General features: G+C 31.4%; 1 protein-coding gene across 1 annotated transcript in view; it reads right to left on the bottom strand.

Annotated features, from left to right (window-relative positions):
• Positions 1 to 5,142: 5,142 nt before the first annotated feature.
• LOC147068262 (uncharacterized) overlaps positions 5,143 to 23,695 on the bottom strand; it is a 31,075-nt gene continuing 12,522 nt past the window's right edge. Inside the window, exons 2-4 of the mRNA XM_085952680.1 lie at positions 12,010 to 12,068; positions 9,708 to 9,908; positions 5,143 to 5,415 (exon numbers count right to left, since the gene is read on the bottom strand). Of these exons, the coding sequence (XP_085808806.1) occupies positions 5,224 to 5,415; positions 9,708 to 9,908; positions 12,010 to 12,068 (452 nt within the window). The 3' untranslated portion in view covers positions 5,143 to 5,223. The remainder of the gene's footprint in view (positions 5,416 to 9,707; positions 9,909 to 12,009; positions 12,069 to 23,695) is intronic.

Raw genomic sequence — 23,695 nt, 5'->3', positions numbered from 1 at the left:
CAAAACAGTTTAGAGACTTTTGTTAATCGGACCACCTTTGACACTTTTTGATCCTTCAAAATACGTTAATCGGTGGCTACTCAGTGGAAGACATTCGGCCATAAACTCTAACGCTAAGAAAAGAAATCAAGACGATTTGCCAGCCGAAAATTGAACTGAATTTTGGAAATCACCATGGCCCCCACAAAGGGGGGACTGAGAGGGCTCTAGCCTGGGAAATTGACCAAATAAGTGAGATATACGCACCTCACAAATTTGCTCTAATCGTAAAAAAAAATTCATTCAAGCCTATTAACAATTTAAAATACGTGGTTGTGTAATTGCATTTTATGGTTAGTATTTGTTGATACACTGAAAACCCTTAATTTTACCTCGAACACCATTTGAAAAACGCTACCATAGAGCGTTACACTGCCTTTAACCTTCGTGATAGGTAGGGAGCCCGCCAAAGATTCTGGACTGGGGACCCGCTTCAGGATGCGGGGGCCATGGAAATCACTACATACTTTTATTCAAATATATGACGTTTTTACAACTTTAAGTAGTTGTTTATTTGTATATGTTTGTTTGTTTAATTTTCTATGCGCTTCGTAACATAGGAAAAGTTGCTTTAAATGATATTTGAATATAATTTTCTTTAGTACCTAGGTAGGAAGTTTGGCAAGAAGTGAGTTCCGGCACCTTTACTTAAAAAAAAGCCCTACCTATTGCGAATAAATGATGAATTTGAACGTGTGGATATATATTTAGAGTTTAATAAATATACACTTTCGGCTCCCATCTATATTCTTTTTTTGTGAATTATTCCAAATTGTTTTTCATGTTCTGCGACCCTGACTAATTTGAGAGCTCCTGGTCTATAAGCCTATTTGGTTGGACATATGGTAAATTTGGCTCTCCTTTTCGTGGAGAGTGTCTATAAATTAATATTCAAAATATAAATAATATATACCTACATATGGGTAGTCTTGGTACTTTGACATTAAAACTGTTTCTAAAGATGATGTAACACTGCGGTGGGACTATTTACAGTTTGTACCAGGTACCTACCTACCTACACCCATCCATAAATTTAATAAAATAATCATGTCCCCTCTGTGAAAAACTCTCGCCTACAACACTAATAATGATAATTGAATGCTCATATTTTGTGACTCAGAATGTCTCTCAATGACTCAAGATTGTTTAAAATAAAACTATTCTATATTATAAAATAAATTACTGTAGTGATATTACAAGTCAGTATAGATAGGACATAGGTGCTAACTTGTAATGGTTTCTATTTGACCAACTTAATGTTGTGTAACTGTTAGAATCAGTGACGTCTCGTGGGGAAGGCAAATAATGCGCTGCATAGGGACGGTACATTATGAAGGGCGGCGAATGAAGGCACGAATACATATTACAAGTGGCGGTTTAATGAAGCAGACGATGGTCGCTTTATTAGAAAGGATCGATATAGTTGTAAAAATAATCGAAGCATAAAAATATCTGACAACATAACTATAGTTGTATTGTAATGGCGGTTTACTGCAGGCAATAATTCTTTTCAGTACTAAAGCGTCTCCCAACCTAACCTGTCACCGCCACAAACCCCACGTACCTATAACCACCACTTTTGAGAGTAGGTTTCGCGGAAATGCTCTAATTCTAAGTAGGTGGTGTGTATGTCTGTTTATTTTGTCTTTGATATCCGATAATATTAACATATTATTATAAAATAGGTAAACAGGTATCTAACGAATTTGTAGACAATTTGAAACTAAATAATTACAAGATAAAAAGAACTTTTTATATAAAACGTTTTTAAATTTTCTGTTGAATCATATAAACTTGATTTGACTAGCTTAAACGATAAAAAAAATGTACTTGATAGAAATAATACTGAAATGTCATTTTGACATTTCCATAGTAACGCACGTATATATTAATAATTTAGTTGCTAGGATACCAGACCCCTAGCAACTTATAATAGTGGATCGGATTACGGATTTCTTCCGAAATAACTTTTCATACAAAACAGAATTAACTGAAAATTAATTCAATTCTACTTAAGGGGGGACATGCTCGTCGAAGGTCAAAATTGAGTTTTTATTGTATTTTCAAACCATGATCCTGGACACTTCTTAAACGTTGTAGATAATCTATTTATATAATTTTGAAACCTTATTATCCTTTATAGTTATTTTAAACATTTGATGACTGCATAAAGTATTTTTGTTACATAAAATAGTATTCTTTTAAACCTCTCGCTCTAATGTTTTAGAATATAGTCATATTTCGGTACATAACTGTGCAGTGGTGTTACGATTTTTTACATTTATTAATTTTTAAACGCATTTATAAAACTATTAGCATAATTTATTACGAGATAATTTTTGTAAAATATTCACGATAAAAAATTATATTGATAATCTCTGTGATCCCAAATTTGACAAGAATTAGGCATTTTATTATTCAAAAAATCGGCAAGATTAACACATTTGAAGATGATTCTAAAGATATTTATTATAAGCTATATCTTTGACCATTCAAGTGTGATAAACATCTTATGAATAATGATTGCTTTATAATAATTATTGACCTAAGAATAAGGTAGTGTTTTTTAGAAATACGCCATTTCTTTTGTCATTCCCTAGTGGTTAAGCTACAACATACGGCCGTAGCCATAAATTGACAAACTATAATTAAAGTAGGGAGTAAAATTATGTTAACGCGCGTGTTTGAACATGTACCTAACCGAATTTTTTTTAATTTTTTTTTAAACGGTACATGTTCAAACACGCGCGTTAATATCATTTTACTCCCTACTTTAATTATAGTTTGTCAATTTATGGCTACGGCCGTATGTTGTAGCTTAACCACTGGGGAATGACAAAAGAAATGGCGTATTTCAAAAAAACACTACCTTATTCTTAGGTCAATAATTATTATAAAGCAATCATTATTCATAAGATGTTTATCACACTTGAATGGTCAAAGACATAGCTTATAATAAATATCTTTAGAATCATCTTCAAATGCGTAAATCTTGCCGATTTTTTGAATAATAAAATGCCTAATTCTTGTCAAATTTGGGATCACAGAGATTATCAATATAATTTTTTATCGTGAATATTTTACAAAAATTATCTCGTAATAAATTATGCTAATAGTTTTATAAATGCGTTTAAAAATTAATAAATGTAAAAAATCTTAACACCACTGCACAGTTATGTACCGAAATATGACTATATTCTAAAACATTAGAGCGAGAGGTTTAAAAGAATACTATTTTATGTAACAAAAATACTTTATGCAGTCATCAAATGTTTAAAATAACTATATAGGATAATAAGTCTTCAAAATTATATAAATAGATTATCTACAACGTTTAAGGAGTGTCCAGGATCATGGTTTGAAAATACAATAAAAACTCAATTTTGACCTTCGACGAGCATGTCCCCCCTTAAATGCATTGGCCTCGTGTTCTGATATATTCTAAAAGTTTCAAATGTCTTGCTAGTCGGGAAGTTAGTTAACAATCGATTGCAAGATTTGTACTTAATAAACAACCACCGGACAAATAAGAATACGACCTAATAAAAATGTTGTAAAATGAAAGGGGACATCACTTTGCCTAGGAACGTCACTGGTTGCAATGTGCGTCAGTAGAAATCGTTTGAAGTGTAATAATAATAATAATAATATGTACTGTGACTAAACTTTTCGGAAAAACGTTTTTTTTTCGAAAATTACTATTTTTTATCCTATATTTTGAATGGATTCCGTGACGTAAGAGTATGTAAAGCGATAGGACCAGTCAGATAAGAGCTCCTAAATCTCAGTTCGATAGTTGTCAATATAATATTAAGACAGTTATGTTTCTGCAATAATTTACAAAGGGATATTGTATTAAAATTGATTAACTCATTTATTATTCATTGAATTCAAATGTATTTAGCTACCTACGTAGGTATTGAATTTTCCAATGTATTATTTGTTTTAACTAGTAACTACTGTACGAAAACATTTTCTTGGCTACGCTTCCAGGCGCTGTTGTTTACTAAATGGGAGGAGCTAATTAGTTTACAATGGAAGTGCGGTTAAAAATTAGCGGACCATGTTAGTTCACAGTTTTAACACGTAGCCAAGAAGATGTTTTCGTACAGTAGGTAGGCGTATCAATGGAATCAATAAGAAATGATAAAATAAAGATACATAGCAACTGTAGCCTAGGTATAATTAATACCGTTTAAGACATTTTCGAAGGTGGAGACATATTTTACGTGGTTTACCTTCTTAAACAGCTCATACTCAAAAATATGAAATCAAGGTATGAAATTTTGATAAATTTAAATAAAAATCAATTTTACTAATCAAATTTAATTATCGGGCTCTATGTTAATGGCATGATAAAAAGATATCTGTAAAGTAATTTCGTTTTTACAAAATCGAAATATAGTTATAAATAATCGATTTTCACCATTTTCTGCAACTTATCATAGCGGTTCCAAATTGGCGATGAATATTAGTATTAAGCCGTTCACAAAAATATTGATTAAAATATAAATTGCATGGTAATCTGAGTTTTGGAAACTCTCGACTTGAATTTTGTGTAATTATTTTTAGAAGCACTGAGAGTGGCTGTTGTATGGTTTTTATATAAAGGCACAATCTAGATTTTAGATTCTTAAAATCATTGCCCAGATGGTCATAAATTGGCTCGCTAGTTATAAATTGGTTTACAATGTCTCCTGTGCGATCAAACCTCTGTAGGTGCTGTCCTTTTTTTCTAGATGCCTTTATGGATACCTTGCATTTACTATCGAGATTTCTTTAAGAACTTTGGCAAGTAAACTGAGTAGTTTACTTGATGTTAAGCCAAAGGAAATTTGTACCGGCTAAAAACAATTCGTCCACCGCCATCGGGTATTGCTAATTTGAATTCGGTCAGGACCTTCACACCCAGGATCACCCTGCAAAAACCCTGAAATTCTTTGTAGTGCAAGGCGGTGGTGATTCTGATAAATATTTCGTCGTACCTATTCATCCATGAGAACTGCTAACACTGTCCTGTACTGACCCCAACGAGTTTAATAATATTCATCTGTTTATTAGGTTATATTCCTGAAACGATTTTGAAAAAGATAAGAACTCGTTTAGTGGGTATTTCAATTTTTATTGAATTTCAATATAATATCAATTTTCTTAAAACTAATGTCATCGTGTTCGAAATTTCGGTCATGAAAAGCAAAACATTTTCTTCCAAATGGATTTTTTCGTTTTGGCGACAGGTAACGCGGCTAAAATGGCAGAGTCAAATGTGTCCTTCAATCGACTCCTCATTTTTGCTGATGTTTCGATGTAGGGCGCATTTAGTGATGAAGCTAAGGATTTTGCTTCTGCTTCACTAACTGGTGCCTCTCCTTTTTCCTGAAACAAAAGAGAATAAAATTCAACATTACTTCTTTGCACTTGTCATGTTTTGCTCATTATGAAACAACGTCATTTCATATTATAGGTAGTATCTATGCGATGAACAGAAATTATATAAATTCGATATTACATACTTAGTACCTATATAATATTAGTGGCGACAACTCCATACTAGGCGAATATTTAAAACATACCTCCTTAAACCTTGAAACCAAAATTCCCATTTTTAAAACGACAATTACTTTTATGATATTAAAAATTTTATATGACCACGAAATGTGCTATTTCTAATATAAGAAAATATATGTGATCATAGTGACATATACATTGTTCCTACAAAGTTTACATATTATTCAAGCTTAGCTCCCAACGATATCCCAAAATGATCAATTTCGACTTTCACGCAACACGTCGGCCCTGAATCTCTAACGCTGGGGGCACGAAATCAGTGCGCTCTAGTAACCTCTACGACACTCTACGTCCTACGACGTATGCTCTACCGTAGGCGCCTATCCTAAGTCAATGGACCAAAATCAGCGGTCCACTATGCTATTTAAGACGGTCCGCCGGAGATAAAGTTGCGAAAAAATCAGGTGTTCGGTAAAACATGATAAAATGATTTTAATAGTAATAATAATAGATATTATGATTCGTGTGTGTTGTGCTGCAACTGATATATTGGCATAATATCCATCCTATAACTTGGTACGCGGCGATAACGATGAATATGCATGATACAGTATAATATTTTGCGTCAATAAATAAATTGAAAATTGATAAATTGGCCCATTGTGTTAAAACGGTTGTGGATCACTAGCATTCGAATTTAAAAAAAATGTTGTTTATTGAATTTTCGATAAAATTGCAAACGATTCAATATTCGGAATAATTGAAGAGACTTTGTATAGTTGCAGCAGCTGCACGTTTATTTTTGCATTTCTTATCTTATATTATTTTAGTTATGGAAAAATACTGCATAATCATAGATTAAATATAATACATACATGCAAAAGATAATGTTGTTATTATAATATAATATGGAGATTTTTTCGGAAGTGGGTATATGAAACTGGGCAAGTCAGTGGTTTCAAACTTTTTCGTTAGGTCCGACATAAATTGGTATAAATCAAAATATATGTTCAATATGTATAGAATATGGATTTCCTCTTAAATCTTACGAATTCTGATTAAAAAAAGACCTTCAACCTTCAAAGAATTGTTTTTGCTCGATCAAATAAGTAGTTAGGTATTTTTTAAATTATTGGTACCTATATTATTTACACTTTCTACAATAGTTATGAAAGTTTCAGTGCGAAAATACGTAGGTGTATGCTATTCCACTCTTCATCATAAACGTGTTCTAGATTAAAAATCAGTAAGACCCCTGTATTCAAAATAGATTCTCTTTCAATCCGCCCCATGTAGCAGTATAAACATCATAATGTGACCCTCCACTCAAAAAGTTTTGGGATACCTGATTTAGTGCATAAAAATTAATTGTACTGTGTGAATAAGTAACCGCTTACATATTATTATATGGAGAACCTCACACTATCGACACCCAAAACGTGATAAGGTCGGTATACCTAAATTTATTTGCATGTGGGATTATAGCTGATTATTCGCGCAGTAACAGACAGTAGAATATCAGTAATAAAATAAACTTTAATATTGGGACCCAGATACAACCAGAACATTAACATACCTACCTATGTAGGTACAAAAGTCAGTGTTTACCGATTTTGAACATTTTACTTCCAATATTTCAATGTAGGATTTATTAAAAGTGTACAAGTGTTGATATGGCTATTCTTGCATATTTTAAAATAATTAGAACTAAAGCAAAAAAATATATTTCATATTTATATTTCAGATAATATGAGATCTCGCGGAGATTACTATCATGCTTCAATAAATTTCAGCAAAATACTTTTACCCCATGACCAAATGTATTTTTTAAGTAGGTATCTAAGTAAAGGCAGCGTTTTACCTACCTACCCTAGAACTAGATATTGCAATAGCCAATGAAAATATCAATACCGGTTGTTCGGTATTTCTTATTGAATACCTGTGTTCTTTAAAACATATAGAAAAAAATAAGTATCTATCAATAAATACAGCTATAAAATGTATTTAAAACATTGATATTAGGTATATAGGAAATTATTTGTAATTAAATGAAACGCAATTTTTTAATACTTAAGTATACCTACTTCTTACAACTTAATGTCCCCTTGAAGAGGACGAAACCGGCACAGAATTTAATTAAAAGTGGAATAAGTATTATAAAATTGTGTTTCATTTATTTACAAATAATTAATCAAATAATACAATGCAGTTCCACCATGAATTGACAGTTAATACTATAAAATAAATATATAGGTAGGTACAGGTGATAAATTATAGAACTGTTGATTTTTACAAAAATGCAATTATTAAATTCGCTTTCCAAAAACTAAATAGGTATGTCTGCATTCTCAATATGAATACGTATACCGGTATTTTGGATATTTCAAACCGGTATTTCAGTATCGATAAATCCTGGAATACCGGTTTTGAAATCCTGGTACATATTGCAATCGCTGTGAATAGGTAGGTACCTACATAATTTTAATTTATTATTGTGTGCTAGTGAATTAGAATCACGTTTGCCCAGAAAACAACGAGCGTACCTTCATTTTTAATATTAATGAATTAGCATCAACTAACTATACATGCAAGGCTACCGAAACGTCGAGAGGAGTAAAATATTATTTACGTTTGGTGTTAGGTATTTTGATATCCAGCGAAAAATAACGTGACAGCATTAACAATGAGCCAACGATGAAGAAGGATCGAGGAAGCTCCATGTATATTATTTAGATATTCAAATTATTCTTCTATTTACATTTACATGGTCCATAATGAAATTATACTGGTCGATGACATAATAATCATTTCCATCATCGGTAATACAACACACTGTGAGTCTTGTTACAGCACCGTAGCATCAAGTATCAGGATCATGGCCCCTACAAACTGAAGCGGGCCCTCAAGCCAGGATCTTTGGCGGGCCCCCCTACCTATCACTAAGGTTAAATGCATCTGACGTTCTACAATGGCGTTTTCTAAATGGTGTTCGAGGTCAATAAAAATTCAGTGTAGTTGTCGACTATCAACATACATTAAACCAAAATTGCATCGGACAACCATATATTTTTAAATGGTAATAACATCAAAGTAAAATACCACTTTTTTTACTATTAGAGCAAATTAGACCATCGGCATAAGTCTCCTGAACCTGCTTTTCCCGTCAATTTTCAGAAAAAATCTGTTTCAATTTCTAAAAATAAAAAAGTATTTCCGCAAAAATGAGAAAAAACGTGAGCAGGCATATTTTTTGAATATTTTCTTGTGATGACCTATGTGTGAGCTTTAAATAGCTGTATGTACTCACTTATATTTACTGTATTTGTATAGTATTATTACAGTCCAGTTGGCAACACTGAGGTCCATTGAAGAGGTGCATTTTAGATCAGGGGTTCTCAAAATTATTCGGTTCATGACGCCCATTATCATCATGACAAAATCAGAACATATCTATAGAAGTAAAAACGCAATAAAGCCTCGCTGATTTCCTTGTTTACGTTATTTTCGCATGATACTTACTTCTTCGCACATAATATATAAGTAGGTACAATGATTTTATTTTATTTTTGGGTAAGTAACTGGGTCTGTGGTGAGTTATATGTTCAAAACGATTGGCATTTAAACGGTTCAGTGGATTTATTGGAATATTCCGCAGCGCACATCTTGAGAACTGCTGTCTTAAATCTCTTTCCACCATTAAAATATGACTTGTCGAACAATGGTGTTCAATCCCTCTCTCTATCAACACACTATATTCTAATAACCATGGTGCGTATCGTATGTATTTATTAATTTTCAAACTGGGAGTCCATTAAACATTAAAGTAGTTAAAGTATTAGTACTTAAATAGTATAATATATTATTAAACTCTGGTTCCACTTTTACTTGTAGATTGAACGTGACTAGGTACGTCTTTACAACAAAACCAAATTGTGGTATTTCATATTTTGCATTTCAACTCACAGTACCTATATAATGGAGATTTTTTTGCAAGAAGAAATTTGTTTCACCTTACCACCGAGGGATCCTTTCATTTCACCAAAAAAAATAGCAACGGTTCCTTGTATGTACTAACCAAATATACATATGACAATATCATTAGTAAATATAGGTGATAAGTTATGTACCTAGATAACGGAATATAATTTTTAAATGCTCACTTTTAAATCATGGAGGACACTTGGATGTTGGCGCAAATCACTCTGCGTTCCTACGAGCACCAGAGGCGCTTTGATAGCTGCTGCACAAGGCGCCCATCGCCTGATCACCGATTGAAAACTGCTCGGCTTCACCACAGAAAAACACAGGATTATCACGTCGGTCCCTGGATAACAGAGCTCCCTCAATCCTTCCAGAGAATCCTGAAAAATAAAGTTTTTATCTGTTATTATTCGTAGTTATATCATTTATCGAAGAAAGTGAAAATTGTATTTAATTAAAATTATATTATTTTTAAAAGGGGACATTTAATGATTGTGGTTCAACATGTTTATTCAGTTAATCTTTACAATAATCAATGACATATGTACTTAATTACCAATTACTTGTATACCTATATAATATACTATGATAAGAAGTGCATATCAAAAATATATTTATAGTCGAGATTAGATTTCAATTCATTTGATTAACTAACCTATCTATTAATAGGAGAATATTTATTAAAAATAAATATTATTAGAAGGGCATATTATCAGGGCTCGAAATGGACCGGAACGCACCGGAGCGCCGTTCCGGTTCATAAAATCTCCAAAATTATCGCTCCGTCTCGTGGATATATATATTTGACCGCCTGAGCTAGATACGTCATATAATAAGAAATCTAATAGACTTATTTTTATAAAATACATATACAATTAGATAACAACGTTAATATTTTCATAAAATTATCGAACGTTCCGGTTCGTAAAATTTTCCATTTCGAGTGCTGCATATTATCCACGTTTACTGACAAATAATGTATAGTACCTAATTTCATTATTGTTTAAATGAATGAAGTATCAACTACCTATAACATTTTTTCTTCGAGGAATATAATAATATATTCGCACAATAAAAAATTTACTATTTCATAAGAGCCGACAACATTGAAAATGGTGTAAGTCAGATCGGAAATATCGTAGATTTTAACTTTTTAATAGAATATTATTGTATCCCATTACACTCGAAAATGAATAGTTGTATCGATGGAAAATACATTTTGCTCTTCTTCGCGATTAAATTAATTATAAGAATATTTTAACACGAGTATAGTGGTAGTTTATTATATTTACATATTATATTTAGATATAACAATAATATATCACTATCAGTAGGTACCCAGTTTCGATTAGTATGGTAATATAATTTATAATATACCTACTCAACGTAACTACATTGAAAATAATTATATTCGTTAGAAAAATATAATATTTCACAAACAATATACTATAACTACCTAATTATTATAACAAATGTGTAAGAATTCGACGATTTAAAAAAATGTATTAAATAATAAATACGCAACACGACAATAATATTTAAAATTAAGTTATTTTTTTGATGTATTCATAGTTTCTTGTTACATTATTTTTACATAGTAGGTAACAAATGAAAAAATAAACTCCGTACAATACTTGATAATTTGTATTCTCCTATATTCGATTTTATTGATTATTAAAACGATAATTTCTACAGTACATAATATTGTCATATTTTACTTGACAGCTGATGTGAAATATTTTGCAGTCTCGTGCAATATCGTGACGTTGTTGCATTATTACCAGGGACTATTTTCATTGGTGAAATAATTTTTCGCTTTGTGAATTAAGTACCTACGTCCTTTTTCTATGTTGCAAAATATTTTTTTCTAGGTGAAAACAATATTATATTTTTTTAATGCGATACACTACTTTTGTTTGGTATTATGAATTAGTTTATGTGAAAACTATTTTCTGAATGTTTGAATATTATTGTAAGTATATTGAATAATGCTGCTGTGGATTTTAACGCAGTGTGCCATTAATTCCCAATCCTTTTCTTCGAATGTGCGCTGGTAAAGGAATAAAAAACTAAATTCGTTTTTTCGAAGGTTTTGATAATATAACTCTACCATTTTTTTATCTAAAATAATAATTGTAAGAACATATTATTTTTTATTATTACTCAGGTTTGTAGGTTGCCAACTGTTTTTTTTTCAGAAAAATGAGAGTAGAGTCTTTTTAGTTGTTCCGGCCTTACGGGATGGGATGTTCAAGGGTGTACGGCCAAGATGAGAGTCGATTTATTCACGGGATATTAAAGAATTTCTAGTTATTGTTTGGGTTTACTAAATATCTGGGATATTGTGCATCCCAGCTAAGCTACATCCGGGATCCTAAACAAGGGCTTCAATTCCGGGACGATCCCGGCCAACAGTTGACAACCCTATTTATAGGTGTGTAACATTTTACATTTGCATAATAAAAATAGTCAGGTACTTACTTGTCCAGCAGTATCACAGATATCCACACTAATTGGTCTCCTGTCTACCTCAACGACCACTGAAAATGAAAACAAAAAATATTTCAGTACCTAAGTCAATAATTATTAATAATTAATACAGAACAGAACAGTTCAAGGAATATAACAATATAGGATATTAAATTTTCATAATCAATCTCAGTAAATTTGCGAGAAACGCATGGACTTCCATTTAACTTGTGGTTGACTTAAATCCCCCAGCCAGTGTTGCCAACCATCATTCACAAAAAATACGCGAGATATAGTAAAACAGTAGCTGAATTTATAAAAATGTCTAGAAACTAGCATTTTTAAAAAAATATATAAGACATGATTATCAACATTTTTTTAGAACAAGGGTTAAAGAAGAATTACTACCTAGATTGTTTCACAACTGATAAATGTCATAAAACTAAAAATGATACTGAAATTATCGAATATGTAATTTACTTATCGATAATTCCATGGGCAGGCGAGCTTTCTACGACTGAACTACCAATGTCCACAGGGGCACTCTAAAACCTGCTAGATGTACGTACCAGAAAAAAACTAAGGACCGAGAAGAGTGGAGGGAGCTAGGGGACGTCTTCACCCAGCAGTGGATAGACCGCGGCTGATGATAATACCACAGGATTCATTCTACCGTAATATAATATAGGACATAAGTAATATCAACATTATTTTTTCGTTTCCATTAACCTTTTGCATTTTAAATTAGTCAAATCAGCCTGAAATTGGCCCTGTCCTCTGAGCTATGATTTCTAGTAGAATTTTCTACTGAATTATTCGATTTCTAGCAATTATATCATTGAATTACTTCAGTGACTAAATATTTTTCAACTATGTAGGTACGTCATTGCAAGAATCGTTTATCAATATTCTGAGAAGTAAAAGTACAATATTTGAAGGTAGGATTTGGAATCATGACTATATTAAATATGACATTTTAAATGTATATAATTTAACATTGTATTTTATATTGTGAGTCATTAATTAGCACATTGGGCGTAGATATCATTTTATTATAAATTATTATGTGAATCGAAAATGAGAGGTAATGTAATGACTTCGCGATTAGATAATGATATATTAATATTGTGTGATATAAATGCATTCAGATTGTAAATTCTAGGCTTGCTAGAATGGAAATGTAAATGAAAAATATACACAGGTTGTTTTACATGCGGTTCCGATTTAATTGCCGTCACTTTTGTTAGTAGCGTTGCGGTCTGTTGTAATTTGACTTGTTTTAGTTGGACGTTGGCAACTGATTATTCGCAACATGTTATCATAAAAGACTCATAACATTTAATTACTCAGAAAATTTAATCATGAGTGACGAAGCTCATTTCAACCTGAGTAGATCTGTTAATGAACAAAATTGTCGGTTGAAAACGGAAAACCTAAGAGAATGAGAACATTATTGTTTTCTCGCTCGTGGAGTGTTGAAATTTAAGACTGTGGAATCATTTGGCCGGTTTTTAAGATAAAAATAAAAATTCGATTACTGTGAATGATAATCGGTGTAATACGATGCTCTAAATTTACCTGAAATTTATTAACAGGCCTTGCAGCATTTATGTGGTTTCAACAGGATGGTTCGATAACGCACATAGCTCGTGCTACGGTGGATATTTTTGCGCGAAGAATTTCTTGGAGGAATAACGTCAAAATCTAGTGACATCGATTATTATCCACCTATGATTTAACAGCGCTAGGTTCTTTTCGTTGAGACTACAAAAACAAGCCGACAATAATTCAACAATTAAAACCCAGCATTCGCTAAGTAATCGACAAAATGACCCAATCAATATGCATGCCAAAATGTAGTCGAACGAGGATGCATTTGCACTCCAGTCATTATGTCAAATCGATGCCTAGAATTATATAAACAATTATTAAACATATATAACTCAATATGTTATTTACGAGGTATTAAAAGACAAAATCGGAACGCCGAACGGTACATAAAAACCCCCTGTATATATTATGTACTTTGACAATCAGCAAAGGTGTCTTTCAGGCGGGCACTGATTGTGGACATATTTAAAATATAATATCTTATCGTATGTTCTATATTTTTAAGAACCTTTGCCCCAAAACCCCATTCTCCATGTAAAACAGCATTACCGCTTGAATGTAAATTGGTATTCGTCGCGAATCGGTTTTACAACCGGGAGCAGGAGAAAGATGAATCCAGAGGGTTGCCGTCGTAAAAAAGGCAATGGCACTATGCATTTCCTATGTTTGTCTACATTTATTAATAATTGTCTATATTTATTATAAGGTAGCAATTTCGTTTAATTTTAATATATTTATACATAGCTAGATTCAAATTATAATATTTTCAAGAGGTGCATTATCTACTTTTTTTGCGACAACTATTTGAAATTTAGTGACTTGCGCATCTTTTAAGGATTATAGAATACTTAAATTAATTATCGTGGTTTGAATTGTTTCGAGGCCCCTTTTAAATCTTTTGACGATATATCTAGCTTCTTGATTTACCATAATACTAAAACTAATGTCATTTGTATAGATATAGTAAAGAAACCAATCTGGGTGATTCTATACAAAAATGCTACTAAATAAAATAATTTAAGCCAAGGAGGATCCTAAGAATCGATAATTTTGAACACATTGCACTACCCGCTATTTTTATTTTTTCAAATGGGACGAACCGTTCTACGACCATGCCGATGGCATGGTACAATTATTGAATTTTCAATCAATCCCTGATTCGGTCTTGGTTTTATTGAAGAACTCAAAACATTTTTTGGTGGGTTATTAGAAAAAAATTAAAACCTCAATAAAAAAAAAATACCACTAGTATCGCCTGGCAACATCGACATTATAATATATCTTTGTGACCCCTAGAACCTATTCCAATTGTCAGAATGCGTTCCGTATATTATGTTTACGAAAAGTCTATGGGATCCTGGACTACAGGCCCGTTGTCTCGGTTTGCGAAAGTACATGTCAGTGAAGAACTGGGAACTGATAAGGAAGTAGAAGGAGCTCTCGGCGATAGATTAAACCCAGCTGATAAAGCTGACAATGACGATTAATGAATGTAAGTATTTATGATAATTCTACAATAATGAATAAACTGAAAACAGCGTTGTGCCATTTGGTTCCAAATATACCAGAACGCATTGCCAGTTCTATTACGCCACTAATAATAGTGCTGATGTGATGGCATAGAGAAAATCTTTATATTACTTAATTACGTTTCAAAATAAGCAAAATTACTGCATTAAGTTGTACTTACTTACCACATCGCAATATTAAAATAGTTATCTTTTAACGAAGCAAAATTTATATTGCGATATTTCCTAACAAGATAGTTATTAAGCATGACATAAGTATGGTATAATGAGGCAGTCTCCCAAACTTTTTTATGTTTAGCGGCGTCTGCACCCTACTACGGTTTACTTTACTTTCACGAGTAAGACCTTGTCCAGATAGCGCAAATTGACTCGTGCGTAAAAACTCGCGCGCATTCCATTGAACCATCCACACGTACTCGTGGCGTGTCATCTGTCGCGCGATAAGCACAAGCACTTGTTAGATTCTCAACGACGCGGCGTTTTTATCGCCATTCCAAAATGAATTACGACCACCTCGCGCTCGAGACGACAGTTTTTATGGGCATTTCAAAATAAATTATGTCACCTAGCTTGTACACTACCAAGAATACATCTTGCTAGTTATCATGCTAATTAAATCTCAAAGGAACCGTGTATCACGATTGAGTTGTTAGTCTTTATTCTCGCACTAGCGCTTGTCTTTAATGCCATTCAAAAAATAATTACATCACCTAGCTTGTTCACTACTAAACTAAACGCGTTATATGGACGCAGCACACACATTTGGCGTGGCATAAAGCGTGGTGAGACACGTGTCATCTGGTCAAGGTCTAACTACGACAAAAAAGGGATGCAATTTTCAGGAGAGCACAAAACTTGGGATACACCATGGCCATACCCAATACGCGCATCAAGGGAGATGTCAATTCACAAAGAGAAATCGATAACCGAATGGCAATAGCCTGAGCAATATTCGACTTGATGCGGAATGTCTGAGATTGGGGCTGGGAAAAAGAAGTATTTGCAGCGGATACTGGTTGTGCGGTGTACGACTCTAAGTGGCGTAGCACACTGCAAGGAGCCGTGCGATGCGCGTACGGCGCAGGGGCCCTAAACGGCACTTATTTTGCGCACTAAGCTATAGATTCTTGAAGGCGCCATATGGTATGCGGCGTACATAGACTACTTATGTAATTATTGTAAAGTGTGTACCTATGTACGTAGGTATTGTCACGTTGTGGATACGTACCTATACGTAATTTGAGAGTAGGTAAATTCTCACCGATAGAAGAAGAAGCAAGATCGATTCTCTTTCACACAAACCCCCACCCCGCGGCCGTTGCTGATACCTACTTGTACTTTGGCGGACAGGAGGGTTGCACCTTTATCGATCTCGTTCACTTTTACCCTGACTTCTCAACTGGATGGATCTTTCAACTTAACTTACTTTTTGTGAACGGCCGGTACGGGACGCCGGCCACACATAAAAATCAGTTTTCTTTCACTTTTATTGAACTTTTATTAACATTAATTTCTAAAATTCAGTGTCTACAATTTGAAGGGATGCAGAGCAGATGAGTACCCTATTATTTTTATTTATAATGTTTCTTGTAGAATAGCATGTCTTCGCATAAAAAAGATCACCGAGTCTCCTTAATTTCAATTGTAATACTTGTCAAAATAAATTTAATGTTTTTTTTTCCTATAATAAACGACTATTGTTATCTCTAAATCTAGTGTTTTCTTTATTTGCATGGTGTTTAATTATGTACACACTTAGACAGCACTTGGCGCCCTTTTTATCAATTCAATTTTATCACACACTTATAAGTCTCTTTTATACATAGTTTCTCAGTCTATTTAAATTCCTTTTTTTACATATTTTATAGATGCTAGTTCTCTGATAATCACATACATTTGTCAGCGCGATCTCATGGCCCTGAATAATTCAATTATCCGATTTTACTATTCACGCTTAAATCTAATCATGCTCTACCTTTAACTTGCAATTTCTACAATTTATATTTTTATTCACACATTCACTCTCCTATTTTATTCACATATTTATAATCCATTTTATAGCCAATACCACAATTGGCGCTACAACTTTGGACCGATTGTTGAACTATTTTAACATCGATTGTCAATTGTGTGTGATTTTTCAGTGGAACTTGTATTTAATTTAATTGAAGCTTTGTCAATTGTTTTATTCTCTTAAATTATTTCTTTTATTCTTATAAAACGGATGATACGTGATCTTTTGCTTGCGGAGATAGATATTTTAATTACTATGTTAGGTTATTTTGTAATCTATATTTTTGTGTATTTATTTCAGCAGTGCTAATTTTTTCGCTTAGATATTTTCTATGTTGTATTTTTTTACTAATGCATTGTTACATTTTATCATCATACTAGTTTTTAATCAGTGTATATATAATTTTGTTGGGAATATTGTAGTTTAGAAGGAGACTTATAATCTATATTGTTAGGTTTGTTAGTCAGAAAATTTTCATGTCCGACGGCATTTGACTCTAGTTATTAAATCTGTTATAGTATTTTTTCTTAGTGAATTGTTTGAATTATGAATTTTATGAAAGTCCGTTGACAGCAAATCCTATCTAAACATAGTTGTTTGTGGTGTTTTTTTTCAATTTTTGGTTAGAAACTGTTTTATAAATGCATTAGTTTGTATTCTATAAATAATGCTAGGTTTATATATTTTTTCATAGCCAAAAATACTTAATTCATGCTTTGTTAAAGTTAGTGGATTGTATTATCTTCGCTTGATTATTTATAATAATTACATTGTTCGTTTATTTTCTAACATCCAATTAAATATTGATAGAGGATATCAATAGTTCAGTGAAATTCATATAGGTAGTTTTGTTTGTTGAGGCCGTAGATGCTTCGAATGCAGATTTTTAGTTTCTCCACATGGCACTGCATTTTTACTGTATATTAGGTACGGGGCAGTTCGCATCTTTCATTTCAATCTTACCTTTCGAAGTGTCAACATCTCAGAACTTAATTGTGTTATACTATCTATACCTACTCTATAATATATTTTCTATACTAGCTTCCATTGTGCTTAGTGTCTACAAGTGGTTTGATTTTTGGTAAGTTTTTGAACTATTATTTTAATCTTATGTTTGAACTTATATTCTTTTCAGTAATTATCTTTCATAAAAAGTGTATGGTTTGTAGATAGCTTGCGGCATTGTTCATTGCAAAATCTGCTTGGTGGTTATTTTTCTGGTTATTAGTTATTATTTTAAATCAGTGATTGTTTTATATTATTGAATGTCATATTAAATTAGATAAATCTTCTGTTTGAATAAGTTTAATATTTAAAAATTTCAATTAAAACTTAGTTATTAAAATTTTAATCAATTCTAGCGTCAGTGAGGGTATTGAGTGAGGGGATTTGCAGATAAGAATATCTACTAGACCTAGTTTTTTCTCAATTAACTATTAGATGAGGTTATAAACATAATTAATTTCATGGTCTTTTATCTTTTCTTGCTGATATTCTATTATAGAGCATAATCAGTAGGTATTAATATGTTTTTTTTTTAAATATCCAATTTGTTACAAATGTTTCTAATTTGCTTTTTAGTAAGTTCAATTTAGTGGTAGATTTGTCTACATTTAATTATATTAGGAATTATTGTCATCGCAAACTTTAATTAATATAATATCATAGTTAGATAGCTTTGTTGTAATGGCGGATTGTCAATTCATTTTGATTATTTTTCTCTTATTATTTCGACTGTATTTTTTTTAGATAAACTACGTAGGTAAGTATATGAATTTATTTTCCCGCGTAAATCATTTCCGAAGATCTCATTCTATTTTTTCATAAAGTTTTTGTTGTTAAGGCAATGTTAAAATTTAATAACCGTCATTTTTGTCAAAATGTGTAGTTATGAAATCATTCATGTAGGTATATTCCTATTACTTCCAAAAACCCATTTCAGGTATAAAACCTTCTTAACATTTTGTTTCAAGTAGTTAGGCAGGGACAAAATAGAATTATAGAAAAATAGTAAACAAGGTCGTTACCTACTTTATGCATTTCAGAGTAATTTGAAACCGTCATTATGTATTTTACCCTTGGTTTTTTTTCCACACTTAACAATTGTTTAGTTTTTGTATCTCTCACTTAAATAATATTATTTATCTGCTTTCCAATTATATTTACGGCACTTCGGAGAAAAATTCTTTGAATTCACCGCATTTATTTGTTATTGTGTAAAATCTTTACCATTTCTAGGTAGTGGGTTTATTTTTATTAGCCTATTGTCACATTTAGCTCTAGACCCTCTTGATTGCACCCCAATTTAGTTTTGGGACTTTTACAACTTTATTGTTATTGCTTTCTCTAAATATTTGAAACGGATGTGTTTTTATTTAAAATGCAGTTTATTTTGCACAGAAACACATTAACTCAAGGTTTAAAACCCTCGATTTTATTACTGGTATTTTTTAGCATTCTGGTTTTGTATTTTTTTTATTGCAGTTCGGAGAAATTTGCTGCATTTTTATTGTTTTGAACCACTTAGTTCTAGGTATCTAATATTTTATTATATTGTTTACTTAGATCTTTTTTAATTACCCCTATTTAGGCATTCGGTTTTTCTTTTGACCATATCCGATCCTAATGGATGTTTTGGGTCTTAGCAAAACCCAGTTCTTATAAATGCTTTATTAATATTCTTTTAAGCAAATGTCTTTACATTTAAAATACATTAATTTTACCTACCTAGTGAATACATAAACCTTTGTATTATTCCTAGTAGATTTTAAATTGTTTTTTGTAAACTTTAGTAACTTAAAATAAGCTAATGGTTATATTCACCTACTGTTCAATAGAAACTGCTCAGCATAAAGTTTCAAGCATTCTCATTACTATTACAAAAATATAATTATATTATGCAGTGGTTAAACCTACTTTTAAACTACTATAATCTGCTTACAATGATTCTCACGAGAGTTTTTTTCTCTTTTCTCTGCATTCTTATTAATTATCATTTAAAATACAAGCATTTTATTTAATTTTTTTAATTTGCTTATAGTTTATTTCTCAGATGAGAAGCTATATAATGCTACAACATTATTACTCGAGCACATCTTTTAATTTTTGTCAATTTAGAATGGAAATAACATGAATATTTTTTCAGATAATTATTATGTCGCGTGGGCATACATACCTACTGACTCGATTGCATCATATGGGATTCTGATGAATGCTTCAAAGAGGATTTAAAAAAAAAAAATCAAGATTGTCTTCTTCAATCTTGGGAGGACAATGTCTGGTCTTCGACATACCTTCTTCAATATATCACAGAAGATATAATTGAAAAGCTAAGTAACTGGTTAAAACATCACTATTTCTTTTCAGATATTATTAATTCGTTGCCAGTGATTAACTTTTACTATGTTAATCTTTAAAATAAAATAGTTGCAGTTTTTAATCTTAAATCTGAAATTCATCATTACTTCAACGACTATTTAAATAAATACTTACTGTAATTTTATTACGTCTGCTTGATTTTTTTTGAATATTTTCATCTTGTGATTGAATTTTATTACATATTATTCGTCATCTTTCACATTTGATTAACCTTATAATTTTATCATAAGTATTCTTTCAATTTCAAGTATCGGAGATTTTTTTTTTACACCTAAAGGTTCGTAAATTTCTCGTTCATTTTAGACAATTTTACTTATTGTTTCAATATTTTTTAATTTTTTATTGATTATCTCGATTTTTATTTTTCGACATTAATTATCATCGATTAGAACCTCGATATAATTTGTCAGTAATATTTCAATATTTTTTTTTTCTTTCTAGACTTTCATCATTTCACGGCGATTTTAAACTGTCTGGGAGCTCAGTAAATTTTTTGTCAGATTTTTTTTTCGCTCATTTTCTAACATTTCTACAAGCTTATATTGTAAAGTTTTTTGTTTTTACTCTTTAGCAATCTTTCTGCAGTTTTAACGTCTTCACGTAAAATATGAAGTACGGTTAAAATCATAAAATTTCAAACAACTACTTGTTATTTTTTTTATGGAAAAGTTAAATATTACAAATTAATAAGAATGTCCACTCGTCACAAAGATTTAGACATTATGTACCGAAAGAGCTTTGTGCAATCATCGGCAGCTAATTATTTTTCTAGCAAACTGGCGCCGATATTCGTGGAAAACGTTGTTTTAAAGAAAATTTCGCCTTTAATCTACTTGCTTGGAGATAAAAATCTCAAACCAATAGGGAAATTTCATATTAAAGATATTGCCAAATCAGCATAATATTTTTTAAATTACTATTAATCTTTTTATTTAATCTAATTATAACTTATTTTATTGCACACTACCTTTTAAATTTCACTTTTATTAAAATTGTACAATACACTTTAAATGATTTTGACAAACTAACTTACATTTATTTTTTCTGAAAACTGAGAACTTATTTGTGTGCTTGTTAATATTTCTACCCTTGTTTTTCTTTTTACCAAAATACTTTTACTTTAACTTGGCAAATCACTTAATTTACATTTATTAATCTTTGGATTAACATTGTCACTCAAAGACAATAGAAAATATGATCGAATTTTTAATGGCGTCGAGGTTTACGCCTTTGTTTTTTTTTTCAATGTTTGGAAATGAGGAAATATTCTGCTCAATCTCATTCTTTTTTTTTTCAAATTCATTTCGAAGGGGGTGATTCTATCCATTAGCATGTCTAGAAACTAAGTTTTTTTTTTTTTTCAATTTATACCTATGTTAATGATTCTAATGTCATATATTTTTTTTTTTTGCAAATTTTCATGAATCATGATTAATTATGCTCTTATTATATATCGAAACTGATATTTACAAATTTGTTACTCTATAAAACTTGTGTCTAAATTAGGTATGATGATTTTGTAATTTTGTATTGTAAATAATATACTTAAATGACGTATGAATTACTTAAAATATTGCATTTAAGATAATACATTTTTTTTTTCTCTTTTCCAATTAGTTTTATCTTTTAGTATTATACGTTACATCTGATATCGAGATTTCTTTAGTTCAAAATTAAGATAAAAACAAAATCTTACAAATTATATTATATGTTTTCAAATATTCTTTCAACATGTTGTGACAATTTTAATCTACATAATTGTTTTATCTTATTCAAGGTTCACAACTACAACACTGAAAAGCTTTTATTGGATGAAAAGCAATGTCGGCTGGCAGAGATTTGTGTCGCAGTATTCCAGTGGTCAACAGCCAAATGCAATCCTGTTTTTTTAATTGTGTCTATTACTTTATGGTTGAGGACGTTCAACATCAACTTAAGTTTTGCTAGGTTGTGGTCATGAGGGCTTTTACGCAAATGCTTGCAAGGACAATTCAGTTTTCACGCTAAAACATGTTTTTTCTTTCTTTTTTATTTCTCTTTTTACAACTGTACTGTGTACAGAATTTTTCTTGTAATTTATTGTTACTTGACTATCTTATTTGTTAAATCAATCTGCAAAATGGTTTGGTTTCACTTTAGGGTTATATTTTTTTTATTCTTAGTATTATTAATTAATTTTGTGAAATGAAAATTGAGCTTGTATTTGATAGGAAGTAAGTGTTAGTGACTATAAGTTCGGAGGTCTAGTTTTTTTCAATCTTACTCTATTGTGGATGATTGCTATGCAAAACTTTAATTTTCATACATCTCCATACTCTCTTTAACTGCGAAGTCGCGGACATTTAGGATTGGTCCTTTACTTTGTAGTTTATCTGTGTCGCTCACAGATACTTTGATTTGGGTCGGGAACATTTAGCGAGGAGCTTTACCCAATCACTCTATTTAGTCATTAGTCTTATGGCATGAGTTTCATAAGCTATTGCACTACTATTCTTATTTAAGGTTGAGAAGAAGCAGATCCTATGAATGAATTTGTCACGTAACGGGCTCTAAATTCAGAATGTTTTCCTTGCATGAAAGCATAGTGGTGGCTTGTTTAGCTTAATTCTCGAAACATGAGTAAATTCTTTGTTTTGTGATGGATTTTACTTGAATAAGTAATTATCCATGGATATCGTTGGTGGTATCTAACAGTAATTTCGCACTAGCTTTCGATGTAGTTTTTGATGTAGCTGTGTTGCAACTCTCGTTTATTATGGTTTCTCAATAGATTCGTTTATTTCGCAATTCTCTTACATTTGTGTTCATGAATGGTCTCACATTAGGTTAATTTTAGTAAGTAGGAAAGTGAGTCCAAGAAAGTATATATCTGTCGTTATAGAGAAGTCTCTTTGTTTTCCTTTGCAAGCTTGATGTCTACTTTGACTTTGCAGTAATTAAGTTAGTTTTTAAATTTTGAACTTACCCTTGGTAGTGTCATGTTAATTATCGCAAGATATTGCATGATACTTCTGATGGATATACAATAAACAATAACCTTCAGTCATGTACATTGTATAAAACTCAGCGTAACTTTGAAGAAAGAACTGTTAAGGTGTGGCATCGAAGGAGCATAGAAACGCGAATAGAAGACATTAAAGCTAGATTTTTTTGTTTGGATTTTGTT

The sequence above is a fragment of the Rhyacophila brunnea genome, unplaced genomic scaffold (genome assembly GCF_057557595.1).
Source record: "Rhyacophila brunnea isolate RB1 unplaced genomic scaffold, BYU_Rbru_1.0 scaffold_3, whole genome shotgun sequence".
NCBI lineage: Eukaryota > Metazoa > Arthropoda > Insecta > Trichoptera > Rhyacophilidae > Rhyacophila > Rhyacophila brunnea.
Note: the sequence above shows the minus strand (reverse complement) of the source record. Positions and strands in the feature narration are given on the sequence as shown.